At 43.2% G+C, this 14,719-nt stretch overlaps 1 protein-coding gene across 3 annotated transcripts in view; it reads left to right on the forward strand.

Moving 5' to 3' along the window:
* Positions 1-14,719, forward strand: part of CYB5R4 (cytochrome b5 reductase 4) — a 544,645-nt gene that overhangs the window by 326,627 nt on the left and 203,299 nt on the right. For all 3 annotated transcript variants that reach the window (XM_073675649.1, XM_073675652.1, XM_073675651.1), the window contains one exon: positions 2,224-2,364. In XM_073675649.1, coding sequence (XP_073531750.1) covers positions 2,224-2,364 — 141 coding nt within the window. The remainder of the gene's footprint in view (positions 1-2,223; positions 2,365-14,719) is intronic.

Genomic DNA, 14,719 nt, shown 5'->3' on the forward strand with positions numbered 1-14,719 from the left:
TGAGATGATCTAGTGAATCCTGCTTTGAGCAGGGGGTTGGACCAGATGACCCAGGAGGTCCCTTCCAACTCTACCATTCTATGATTCTATGATTCTATGATCTGACAGGACTGACAGATCTGACTGGACTGATCTGACAGGACTGACTGACTGACAGATCTGACTGGACTGATCTGACAGGACTGACTGATCTGACAGACTCACTAACCCTAACTCTTACTTTCTTTTTTTCTTTTTTTTACTTTCACAGTGGCAAGGCTGACAGCTCTTGTCACACTGTTTCTCCTCTGCTCTCTCACTGAGATCGGAGGAGAAACTGCATTTATCAGGCAGATCGCCCGGGAAAGTTTGTTGCTAAAACAAACTTCCCTGGTGATCTCTCTGATTGGCTGGTGTGATGCTGACATCATCGAGACCTGAGCCAATCAGGTCTCGATGATGTCAGAGGTCACAGCACCGGGATCCCCGCCGCTGACAGGTATGTGGGGGGTCCCGATCGCCGACCACCGGCTGTCCCTATCTTTTAAATGCCGCGATCGCTATGGATCGCGGCATCTAGAAGATAGGAACAGGTTAACATCATGGGGACCTGATCCAATCAGGTCCCCATGATGCCACATGTCAGAGCTATCGCTCTGAACCGGTACCGCAGCGCTAGCAGGACCCTGGGGGTCCTGAGCGCTGCGGGACCACCCACCGTTTTTAAATGTCGGCGCTGCACAGAGCCCAGGCAGCGCCGACGTTTATGTACAGTGGGCGGTCCTGAACCGGTTAAAACAGTCTTGTTTACTGTTGAGTGCCATGCCATCCTGGATGTTCCAAATGGAGTAGTGGAATAGTTGGTGGATGGCCACCATGTCCCTACAAGTCTGTGACGTCATCTAGAAAGTGGTGGAGTCATGTTTTGGGGCCGGAATCATGGGGGGAGAGCTAGTAGGCCCCTCTAGGGTCTCTGAAGGTATGAATGTGACCTCGAAAAAGTATATAGAGCTTCTGATTGACCACTTTCTTCCATGGTACAAAAATAAGAACTGTGCCATCTTTAGCAAAAGCACCATGAGAGAAACTCATGGTGTGGCTACCATCCTCCCCTGACCTCAACCCTATTAAAAACCTTTGGAGTATCCTCAAGCAAAGGATCTATGAGGGTGGAAAGCAGTACATAACAAAACAGCAGCTCTGGGAGACTATCCTGACATCCTGCAAAGAATTTCAAGCAGAACTATCCAAAAACTTGGCCTGTTAAGATGATTTTGATTGAAAAAATGTTTGATTTCAGTAAATGTGCCCTCTTAATGCTGTAAATTCAACAACTTACTATTTTCAGTTCTTTACAACCTGTATAGTGTAACGGGACGGGTGGTGGAACCACTGTGCCATTGAGCGAGGAGAGCCCAGAGAGGCATAACTAGGACCTCACCAAATCCAACCTTGGATGTATGGGGACTAGACAACTCACTGATTTGAGGAGGGATGAGGAAGGTGGGCCAGGTGCTACTCCGTGACTGACCTCAGGTGAATGGCAGCTGACTCCCAAGGGACAGGAGGCAGGCGAAGGCGGGCAAGCACGACTGGTAGGCAGGCGGGCATGACTGGTAGACAGGCAGGCGGGCACGGCTGATAGACAGGCAAGTAAATGGAGATACATGCAATGGGACTTGAGAACTAGCAAGAGTGTTAACACACAACTTACGATGTTGCACAGGCACCTCCATGTTGGAGGAGGTGCTTTAAGTAGTTAATATCCTCTGGCCATTGGCTGGGGACACTTTAGGATGGCGTGCAGCCCCTTTAAGAGGCGGGGAGCACACGTGCCCTAAGCACAGTGCCCGGGGATCTGCGCACTGTGCGCGTACCCCGGGCAGTGTCAGCGTGGAGGGAGGACGGAGAAGCGAGACACTCCAGCTGGGGGCCGCAGCGGTAAGGGGGTCGGCGTCTCTGCTGGAGGAGAGGGGCTGGCGCTACATATAATATTTGGAAGCTCTTGTGCATAATAATTTGGAACAGAGCATTTTGAGTTGTTTTGTATTTAATTTTGAAAATAATACTGTTATTATTGGGAGGTTTCTCCAATAAAATGTGATTTATGCTCTAACGATTGATGATTTGAACATTATACTGACTCATTTGCACCGACCATTTAGGAAAATCATAACTTGGATTGCTTATATGAAATATCTGTCTCCTTTTTACTTATGTGCTTTCTATAATTTTTTCCCATAGGAATTTATTACAGAAAATGCAGACTAGCTTCAAAAACAGACATCAATCACAATACCAAATTATTTTGCATTGAACTACCTCGTTACTGTCATCTTCAGGTTCCAGTGGGTCATCATGTTTACCTCATGCTAACAAATGAAGGTAGGAAAAATCTTTTTATGGCTTATATTTTTACACAACAATGGAAAAAGTTGAATGGGAAAAAAACAGGCGGCCATTGTTAATTAATGCTTGTCATAAAAGACGGAGGGAAAAGTCCCTTAACAATCTACTAATTTAATAAAACCTCCTTAGCTATGTACTTTTAGCTTGGAACATTGTATTAATTTACATTTTTTTGGAATACTAGCATTAAGGAAGATTATGGATTCATTTTGTGGTTTACTTTGATTAATTTCTAGCAAGCTCTACTGTTTTTTGAAAAAAATAATTTTAAGGTGATTAAAATTATGTGCAGAAATTTCAGGAGCTATGCACAGTGTTCCATAATGAATAAAAATCTAATGTGGTGACGATGTAATGTTGAAATATATTTGCTGCGTTTGCTAGGATGGCATGCTATTATATATTGAGAAACATCAAAACACTTTACTTCAGTCCAATAAAACATACCAAACTTTATCATTCATGCCATTAAACACATGACCCCAATATACATGAATCTTTATTGCCCTGTTTGTCAGTACTTTATATATATATATATATATATATATATATATATATACGGTCATGGCCGAAAGTGTTGGCACCCTTGAGATTGTACCAGAAAATGAAGTATTTCTCTCCGAGAATTATTGCAATTACACGTTTATTTCTTTTGTGTGTATTCGAACAACACAAGAAACAGAGGAAAAAGGCGAACTGGACATAATTTCACACAAAACTCTAAAAATGGTCCAGACAAAATTGTTGCCACCCTCAACTTAATATTTGGTTGCACACCCTTTGGAATAAATAACTGCAATCAATCTCTTCCTATAACCATTAACAAGCTCTTACACCTCTCAACTGGAATTTTGGACCACTCTTCTTTTGCAAACTGCTCCAGGTCTCTCATATTTGAAGGGTGCCTTCTCCCAACAGCAATTTTAAGATCTCTCCACAGGTATTCAATGGGATTTAAATCCGGACTCATTGCTGGTTATTTCAGAACTCTCCAGCACTTTGTTTCCATCCATTACTTGGTGCTTCTTGAAGTATGCTTGGGGTCATTGTACTGTTGGAAGACCCATGACCTAGGATGCAAACCCAGTTTTCTGACATTGGGCACTATATTGCGACCCAAAATCCTTTGCTAATCTTCAGATTTCATGTTGCCTTGCACACAGTCAAGGCACCCAGTGCCAGAGGCAGTAATACAACCCCAAAAGATTGTTGAACCTCCACCATATTTGACTGTAGGTACTATGTTCTTTTCTTTGTAGGCCTCATTCCGTTTTCGGTCCAGCAAAAAAGAAGCATGACGGTACTACACCATATAATCTTATTAGTCACCTGTGCTTGTCTCAGTACATATGCTCAGTGATTTTTACGGCGGTGCATAAAGCCAAGTTAATGCAAAATGTGTGAGGAGAGAGTAAAGGCAGCACTCACCAAATCTATATACAGTGCCTTGTGAAAGTATTTGGCCCCCTTGAACTTTTCTACCTTTTGCCACATTTCTGGCTTCAAACATAAAGATATAAAATTAAATTTTTTGGGGGAAGAATCAACAACAAGTGGAACACAATCGTGAAGTGGAACGAAATTTATTGGACATTTTAAACTTTTTTAAAAAATTAAAAACTGAAAAGTGGGGCGTGCAATATTATTCGGCCCCCTTCAGTTAATACTTTGTATCGCCACCTATTGCTGTGATTACAGCTGCAAGTCACTTGGGGTATGTCTCTATCAGTTTTGCACATCGAGAGGCTGAAATTCTTGCCCATTCTTCCTTGCAAAACAGCTCAAGCTCAGTAAGGTTGGATGGAGAGCGTTTGTGAACAGCAGTTTTCAGCTCTTTCCACAGATTCTCGATTGGATTCAGGTCTGGACTTTGACTTGGGGATTCTAACACCTGGATACGTTTATTTTTGAACCATTCCATTGTAGATTTTGCTTTATGTTTGGGATCATTGTCTTGTTGGAAGATAAATCTCCGTCCCAGGCTCAGGTCTTTAGCAGACTCCAACAGGTTTTCTTCCAGAATGGTTCTGTATTTGGCTCCGTCCATCTTCCCATCAATTTTAACCATCTTCCCTGTCCCTGCTGAAGAAAAGCAGGCCCAAACCATGATGCTGCCACCACCATGTTTGACAGTGGGGATGGTGTTTTGAGGGTGATGAGCTGTGTTGCTTTTACGCCAGACATATCGTTTTGCATTGTGGCCAAAAAGTTCAATTTTGGTTTCATCTGACCAGAGCACCTTATTCCACATGTTTGGTGTGTCTCCCAGGTGGCTTGTGGCAAACTTCAAACGAGACTTTTTATGGATATCTTTGAGAAATGGCTTTCTTCTTGCCACTCTTCCATAAAGGCCAGATTTGTGCAGTGTATAACTGATTGTTGTCCTATGGACAGACTCTCCCACCTCAGCTGTAGATCTTTGCAGTTCATCCAGAGTGATCATGGGCCTTTTGGCTGCATCTCTGATCAGTCTTCTCCTTGTTCGAGATGAAAGTTTAGAGGGATGGCCGGGTCTTGGTAGATTTGCTCTGTTCTGATACTGCTTCCATTTCAATATGATCGCTTGCACAGTGCTCCTTGAGATGTTTAAAACTTGGGAAATCTTTTTGTATCCAAATCCAGCTTTAAACTTCGCCACAACAGTGTCTTGGACCTGCCTGGTGTGTTCCTTGGTCTTCATGATGCTCTCTGCACTTGAAACAGAACCCTGAGACTATCACAGAGCAGGTGCATTTATACGGAGACTTGATTACACACAGGTGGATTCTATTTATCATTACCAGTCATTTAGGACAACATTGGATCATTCAGAGATCCTCACTGAACTTCTGGAGTGAGTTTGAAGCACTGAAAGTAAAGGGGACGAATAATATTGCACGCCCCACTTTTCAGTTTTTAGGTTTTTTTTAAAATTTAAAATATCCAATAAATTTCGTTCCAGTTCACGATTGTGTCCCACTTGTTGATTCTTCCCCAAAAAATTAGAATTTTATATCTTTATGTTTGAAGCCAGAAATGTGGAAAAAGGTTAGAAAAGTTCAAGGGGGCCAAATACTTTCACAAGGCACTGTATTTTTCTTCTTTCCCTGCCTCTCCCAAAATTCTGCAGATCATCTGCACACCCGCATCCTATGGGATCCGGGTGTACAGGCTCTCTACGTCAAGGTTAATTCAGCATGTAAAAGAATGCCACAATGCTGATCCAAGTATGTTAAGATTTGCCGGATTGGAAAAGGTAAGATTACCGGCAGGAGAGGGTGATCAAGGCAAGTTGCTATTACAACATGAAGCCAGATGGATATTAAATTCTGATGCCCAGGGTCCGTTGGAACTCAATGAGAAGTTAGACTTATCAATATTTTTGTAAATTGTTACTAAACTGTTATTATGAATTGCGATGCTAATCTGCAATTGTTGGAGTTGTTTTTAAATTGTGATTTTATGGTTTAATTATTCACATATGTGTATGGAACACTTTAAAAGGAAGTGATCACATGGTCAACTTACCCTGGACCCGTTGAAGCAGCGGAAGGTTGCGAAATGGCCAAAGTCCTTTACTCCTCCCTCCCCTGCATACCCCCTTAGGGGGTTCCTGCTACACGTTGAAAGCTGACATATCCCGTATGTGCCAATAAAGGACATCCTTTACTCTCTCTTGTCACACATTCTTATTCTGTTTTCGGTAAACAGTAGAATGATGTGCTTTACAAAAAAAACCTCTATCTCAGTCTCATCTGTCCACAAGACGCTTTCCCAGAAGGATTTTGGCTTACTCACGTACATTTTGGCAAACAGTAGTCTAGCTTTTTTATGTTTCTGTGTCAGCAGTGGGGTTCTCCTGAGTCTTCTGCCATAGCATTTCATTTCATTCAAATGTAGATTGATAGTTCGCGCTGACAGTGATGCACCCTGAGCCTGCAGGACAGCTTGAATATGTTTGAAATTTGATTGGGGCTGCTTATCCACCATCAGGACTATCATGCGTTGCAATCTTTCATCAATTTTTTCCTCTGCCGTCCACGTCCAAGGAGATTAGCTACAGTGACATGCATTGCAAACTTCTTGATTATGTTTTGCACCATGGACATAGAAACATCAAGATCTCTGGAGATGGATTTGTAACCCTGAGATTGTTGATAATTTCGATTCTCAAGTCCTCAAACAGTTCTCTTCTCCTCCTTTAGAGACACACAATGGAAAGGTTGAGTCAGCTTCTCCCCTTTTTATCTGGTTTAAGGTGTGATTTTCCTATTGCCCACACCTGTTATTTGCCACAGGTGAGTTTGAAGGAGCATCATATGCTTGAAACAAAGTTGTTTACCGCCAATTTTGGAAAGGTGCCAATGTTTTTGTCTAACCCATTGTTGGATTTCATGTGAAATTATGTCCTATTTGCCTTTTTTTATAAGTTTTTTTGTTTTGTTCCAATACACACAAAGGAACTAAGCATGTATGCAACAAAACGTGTAATTACAATTATTTTTCTTGGAGAAATACTTCATTTTTCAATTTCAATGGTACCAACACTTTCAGACATGACTGTGTATGTACCGTATTTTTCAGACTAGAAGACGCACCGGACCATAACATGCACCTAGGTTTTAGAGGAGGAAAATAGAAAAGAAATTTAAGCAAAAAATGTGGTCATGAGGCACTGTTATGGGGGAGCAGGTCTGCTGCTGACACTGGTATAGGGATAATGTCCCCCAAATCTGTTAATATCCTCCATCCTGGTAATTATGGCTTCTCTTTCCTGTTATACGTGGCCCCCATCCCCATCCTGGTATGCATGGCACCCCTCCTCCCCATCCTGATATGCATGGCACCCCAATCCACCATCTTGTTATGCATGGCACCCCAATCCCCCATCCTGGTATGCATGGCATCCCTCATCCCCATCCTGGTATGCAAGTCACCCCTCATCCTTGTATGCAAGTCACCCCTCATCCTGGTATGCAAGGCACCCCTCATCCTGGTATGCAAGGCACCCCTCATCCTGGTATGCATGGCACCCCGCATCCTGGTATGCATGACACCCCACATCCCTCATCTTTCCTGTTATACGTGGCCCCCATCCCCATCCTGGTATGCATGGCACCCCTCCTCCCCATCCTGATATGCATGGCACCCCAATCCACCATCCTGTTATGCATGGCACCCCAATCCCCCATCCTGGTATGCATGGCATCCCTCATCCCCATCCTGGTATGCAAGTCACCCCTCATCCTGGTATGCAAGTCACCCCTCATCCTGGTATGCAAGTCACCCCTCATCCTGGTATGCAAGTCACCCCTCATCCTGGTATGCAAGTCACCCCTCATCCTGGTATGCAAGTCACCCCTCATCCTGGTATGCAAGTCACCCCTCATCCTGGTATGCAAGTCACCCCTCATCCTGGTATGCAAGGCACCCCTCATCCTGGTATGCAAGGCACCCCTCATCCTGGTATGCAAGGCACCCCTCATCCTGGTATGCATGGCACCCCTCATCCTGGTATGCATGGCACCCCTCATCCTGGTATGCATGGAATCCCTCATCCTGTTATGCATGGCACCCCTCATCCTGGTATGCATGGCATCCCTCATCCTGTTATGCATATCATCCCTCATCTTGGTATGCATGGCACTCCTCATCCCTCTTTATGGTATGCATGGTACCCCTCATCCTGGTATGCATGGCACCCCTCATCCTGGTATGCATGGCACCCCTCATCCTGGTATGCATGGCACCCCTCATCCTGGTATGCATTGCACCCCTCATCCTGGTATGCATGGCACCCCTCATCCAAGTATGCATGGCACCCTTCATCTCTCGTTCTGGTATGCATGGCCCCCCTCATCTCTCGTTCTGGTATGCATGCTCCCCCTCATCCCTCTTCCTGGAATATATGGCACCCCTTATTCTTCTTCCCGATATGCTTGGTACCCCCCATCCCATGCTGCACACAAAAAAAATAAACACTTCTACTCACCTTTCTTCCCTGTGTTCCAGTGCGGTGTCCTGCTCTGCTACCAGCACTGATCTCACAGTGTGAGCCACTCATGACGTCACCGTGAGATGCTGTGCTGGAAAAGACACTGCTCCCAACGCCAGGACTGTGCGCGTGGGGAGCAGTGACCATTCATTCTCCTGTACCGCAGTGCATGAGAGTGGGTTGAAGTGAATATTCTTGGACTTTAATAGCGGGCACACTGACTGCCGGCCGCTGCAGGAGCCGCGCTGCGGTAGAGTGTGAGCGCTATTAAGGAAAATGAATATTCACTGCTCCCCACGGCCATGGGCGTGGGGAGCAGTAAATATTCATTTACTTTAGTAGTGGGCACAGTGTAGGCTGCAGCTGGTGGCTCCTGTCTCCTGTGCCTTCTTCTCCGCTACTGTCGCTCCCCCACCACCCACAGCCACCATATATAGTCCGTATACATTCAGACTATAAGACGCACCCCCCACTTTCCTCCAAAATTGTGGCTTCTCTTTCCTGTTATACGTGGCCCCCATCCCCATCCTGGTATGCATGGCACCCCTCATCTCCATCCTGATATGCATGGCACCCCAATCCACCATCCTGTTGTGCATGGCACCTCAATCCCCCATCCTGGTATGCATGGCAGCCCTCATCCCCATCCTGGTATGCATGGCACCCCTTGATCCCCATCCTGGTATGCATGGCACCCCTCATCCTGGTATGCATGGCACTCTGCATCCTGGTATGCATGGCACCCCACATCCCTCATCTTGGTTGCATGGCATCCCTCATCTTGGTATGCATGGCACCCCTCATCCCTCTTTTTGGTATGCATAGCACCCCTCATCCTGGTATGCATAGCACTCCGCATCCTGGTATGCATGGCCCCCCTCATCCCTCTTCCTGGAATGTATGGCACCCCTTATCCCTTTTCCTGATATGCTTGGTACCCTCATCTCATGCTGCAAACAAAAAAAATAATCATCCAAGTATGCATGGCCCCCCTCATCTCTCGTTCTGGTATGCATGGCCCCCCTCATCTCTCGTTCTGGTATGCATGGTCCCCCTCATCCCTCTTCCTGGAATATATGGCACCCCTTATTCCTCTTCCCGATATGCTTGGTACCCCCCATCCCATGCTGCACACAAAAAAAATAAACACTTCTACTCACTTTTCTTCCCTGTGTTCCAGTGCGGTGTCCTGCTCTGCTCCCAGCACTGATCTCACAGTGTGAGCCACTCATGGCGTCACCGTGAGATGCTGTGCTGGAAAAGACACTGCTCCCAACGCCGCTGCGGTAGAGTGTGAGCGCTATTATGGAAAATAAATATTCACTGCTCCCCACTGCCATGGGCGTGGGGAGCAGTGAATATTCATTTACTTTAGTAGTGGGCCCAGTGTAGGCTGCAGCCTGCCTCCTGTGCCTTCTTCTCCGCTACTGCCGCTCCCCCACCACCCACAGCCACCATACATAGTCCGTATACATTCAGACTATAAGACGCACCCCCACTTTCCTTCAAAATTTTGGAGGAAAAAAGTGCATCTTATAGTCTAAAAAATACGGTATGTGTGCATGTCCTTGTATATATGTGTGTGTGTGTGTGTGTGTGTGTATATATATATATATATATATATATATATATATATATATATATATATATATATATATATATATATATATATATATATATATATATATATATATATATACACACACACACTATGTATACAATACAGACCAAAAGTTTGGACACACCTTCTCATTTAAAGATTTTCTGTATTTTCATGACTCTGAAAATTGTACATTCACACTGAAGGCATCAAAACTATGAATTAACACATGTGGAATTATATACTTAACAAAAAAGTGTGAAACAACTGAAAATATGTCTTATATTCTAGGTTCTTCAAAGTAGCCGCCTTTTGCTTTGATGACTGCTTTGTACACTCTTGGCATTCTCTTGATGAGCTTCAAGTGGTATTGGTCAGTATTTTTTCTTAGGAGTGGGAGCCAAAACCAGGTGAGGAATAATCACAGAAAAGGTATAATAGAAACAAGTCACCAATTCTGCATTTATCATCCACTCCTGGTTTTGGCTTCCACTCCTGAGAAAAAATACTGACCGATTTCTGACCAAATACTGATAGTGTACATTTGGTGTGCCCTCTAATTGACTTAACACACAGCCATTAATGTCTAAATTACTGGCAACAAAAGGGAGTACATTCATGAGTGAAAATGGCCAAATTGTGTCAATGTTTTGTGCGGCCCCCATTATTTTCAATCACTGCCTTAACTCTCTTGGCTATGGAGTTCACTAGAGCTTCACAGGTTGCCACTGGAATCCTATTCCACTCCTCCATGATGAAATCACGGAGCTGGTGGATGTTAGAGACCTTGTGCTCCTCCACCTTCCGTTTGAGGATGCCCCACAGATGCTCAATAGGGTTTAGGTCTGGAGATATGCTTGGCCAGTCCAGCACCTTTACCCACAGTTTCTTAAGCAAGGCAATAGTCGTCTGAGAGCTGTGTTTGTGATTGGTGGTATGTTGGAATACTGCCCTGTGGCCCAGTTTCCGAAGGGTGAGGATCATGCCCTGCTTCTGTATGTCACAGTACATGTTGGCATTCATGGTTCCCTCAATGAACTGTAGCTCCTCACAGCCAACAGCTCTCATGCAGCCCCAAACCATGACACTCCCATGACCATGCTTGACTGTAGGCAAGACACACTTGTCTTTGTACTCCTCACCTGGTTTCTGCCACACACGCTTGACACCATCTGAACCAAATAAGTTTATCTTGGTCTCATCAGACCACAGGACATGGTTCCAATAATCAATGTCCTTAGTCTGCTTGTCTTCAGCAAAGTGTTTGCGGGCTTTCTTGTGCATCATCTTTAGAAGAAGTTTCCTTCGCCATGCAGACCAATTTTCTGCAATGTGCGGCATATGGTTTGAGCACCGACAGGCTGACTCCCCACCCCTTTAACCTCTGCAGCAATGCTTGCAGCACTCATGCATCTATTTTGAAAAGACAACCTCTGGATATGACGCTGAGCACGTGCATTCAACATTTTTGTTTGACCATGGTGAGGCCAATTTGGAGTGGAACCTGTCTTGATAAACTGCTGTATGGTCTTGACCACTGTGCTACAGCTCAGTTTCAGGGTGTTGGCAATCACTTTATAGCCTAGGCCATCTTTATGTAGAGCAACAATTCTTTTTTTCAGATCCCCAGAGACTTCTTTTCCATGATGTGCCATGGCACATCAGCTCCCCATTCACACCTTAGACCTTGTAACACTAATGAGTCACCGGGGAGTGAAAATAGCTAATTGGGCACAATATGGCCATTTTCCCTTAGAAGTGTACTCCCTTTTGTTGTCAGCGGTTTAGACATTAATGGCTTTGTGTTGAGTTATTTAGAGTGCACACCAAATGTACACTGTTATACAAGCTGTACACTGACTACTAGTGTTGAGCAAGTATGTTCTATTAACCCTTTCGCTTAGTATGCTCGGGCCGAGCTCCGAGTATTTATAGCTGCTCGGTGATATGGTTGAATCGCTCCCGTGTGCATAATTTGCAACTGTTTGACAGTTTTATTACATGTGAGGAATGTCTATTTCTTACACATTCCTCACATGTAATAAAACTGTCAAACCGTTGCAAATCATGCACACGGGAGCGATTTAACGCAGCTATAAATACTCGGAGCTCGGCCCAAGTTCATATCTTCAGTGTTGTCCCATGAAAAGATCTAATAAATTATTTACAAAAATGTGAGGGGTGTACTCACTTTTGTGATATACTGTATGTATACTGGAAGCTGGATCTTTTACCTTTCTTGAACATAAAATGTAATGAAAACAAGAATGCAATGATTTGGAAATTTTTTATGACCATATTATATTCACAACAGAACATAGACCAAATTTCAGAAGTTGAGAAATAAACATTTTTCAATTGCATTTGAAAAAAAAAACCTCATTTAGAAATGATGCAGCAACACATCTCAAAAAGGTTGGGACAGGCTTAACAAATGGCTGGAAAAGTAAGTGCTACTTGTGGAAAAACAACTAGTAGGACAATTTTCAACTAAGTCACATGACTGTGTATAAAATGGGCATGCTAGAGAGGCAGAATCTCTCAGAAGCAAAGATAGTCAGATGTTCACCAATCTGTGAACATCAATATCTATAACATTATGGAAAATTTTCAGAAAATTGTTCCTCAACATAAAAATGTAAAGATTTTGATTAACCCCTTTAAACCCCAAGGTGGTTTGCACGTTAATGACCAGGCCAATTTTTATAATTCTGACCACTGTCACTTTATGAGGTAATAACTCCAGAACGCTTCAACGGATCCCCCGGATTCTGAGACTGTTTTTTCGTGACATATTGTACTTCATGATAGTGGTAACATTTCTTCGATATCACTTGCGTTTATTTGTGAAAAAAACGAAAATTTTTGAAAATTTCACAATTTTCAAACTTTGAATTTTCATGCCCTTAAATCAGAGAGATATGTCACACAAAATAGTTAATAAATAACATTTCCCACATGTCTACTTTACATCCGCACAATTTTGGAACCCAAATTTTTTTTGTTAGGGAGCTATAAGGGTTAAAATTTGACAAGCGATTTTTCATTTTTACAACAAAATTTACAAAACCATTTTTTTAAGGATCACATCACATTTGAAGTGACTTTGAGGGGCCTTTATTACAGAAAATACCCAAAAGTGACACCATTCTAAAAACTGCACCCCTCAAGGTGCTCAAAACCACATCCAAGAAGTTTATTAACCTTTCAGGTGCTTCACAGGAATGTTTGGAATGTGGAAGAAAAAAATTAACGTTTATTTTTTTTCACAAAAATGTTACCTTAGACCCCATTTTTTTTATTTTAACAAGGGTATCATTAAAAAATGGACCCTAAAATTTGTTGAGCAATTCCTCCTGAGCATGCTGATACCCCATATGTGGGGGAAAGCCACTGTTTGGGCACACGGCAGAGTTCGGAAGGGAAGGAGCGCCATTTGACTTTTTGAATGTAAAATTTGCTTAAATAATTAGCGGATGCTATGTTGCATTTTGGGAGCCCCTGATTTGCCTAAACAATGGAAACCCCCCACAAGTGACACCATTTTGGAAACTTGACCCCTCAGAGAACTTATCTAGGTGTGTGGTGAGCACCCTGAACCCCCAGGTGCTTCACAGAAGTTTATAACATTTAGCCGTAAAAATAAAATTTTCACATTTTTCAAACAAAAATGTTTTTCCGCCCCCAATTTTGCATTTTCATAAGGGTAACAGGAGAAATTGCACCATAGCATTTGTTGTGCAATTTCTCCTGAGTAAGTCGATACCCCCATATGTGGGAGAAAACCACTGTTTGAGTGTACGGCATGGTTCGGAAGGGAAGGAGCGCCATTTGACTTTTTGAATGTAAAATTTGCTTGAATAATAAGCAGACGCCATGTTGCATTTGGAGAGTCTCTGATGTGCCTAAACAGTGGAAACCCCCCACAAGTGACACCATTTTGGAAACTAGACCCCTCAGGGAACTTATGTAGATGTGTGGTGAGCACCCTGAATCCCCAGGAGCAGGGCCGGCTCCAGGTTTTTGTGGGCCCCGGGCGAAAGAGTCTCAGTGGGCCTCTTTAGCACATACCACGATTCATGATGCACTGATACGGCAGTGAAATTATACATATACACATTATACGGACACATGACCTACGCATTATACATATACACATTATATGGACACATGACCTACGCATTATACATATACACATTATATGGACACATGACCTACACATTGTATGGACACATGACCTACGCATTATACATATACACATTATACGGACACATGACCTACGCATTATACATATACACATTATACGGACACATGACCTACGCATTATACATATACACATTATACGGACACATGACCTACGCATTATACATATACACATTATATGGACACATGACCTACGCATTATACATATACACATTATATGGACACATGACCTACACATTATACATATACACATTATATGGACACATGACCTACGCATTATACATATACACATTATACGGACACATGACCTACGAATTATACATATACACATTATATGGACACATGACCTACGCATTATACATATACACATTATATGGACACATGACCTACACATTATATGGACACATGACCTACGCATTATACATATACACATTATACGGACACATGACCTACGCATTATACATATACACATTATACGGACACATGACCTACGCATTATACATATACACATTATATGGACACATGCCCTACGCATTATACATATACACATTATA

Source organism: Phyllobates terribilis, unplaced genomic scaffold (genome assembly GCF_046119375.1).
Source record: "Phyllobates terribilis strain yellow unplaced genomic scaffold, ASM4611937v1 Scaffold_3__8_contigs__length_932513732, whole genome shotgun sequence".
NCBI lineage: Eukaryota > Metazoa > Chordata > Amphibia > Anura > Dendrobatidae > Phyllobates > Phyllobates terribilis.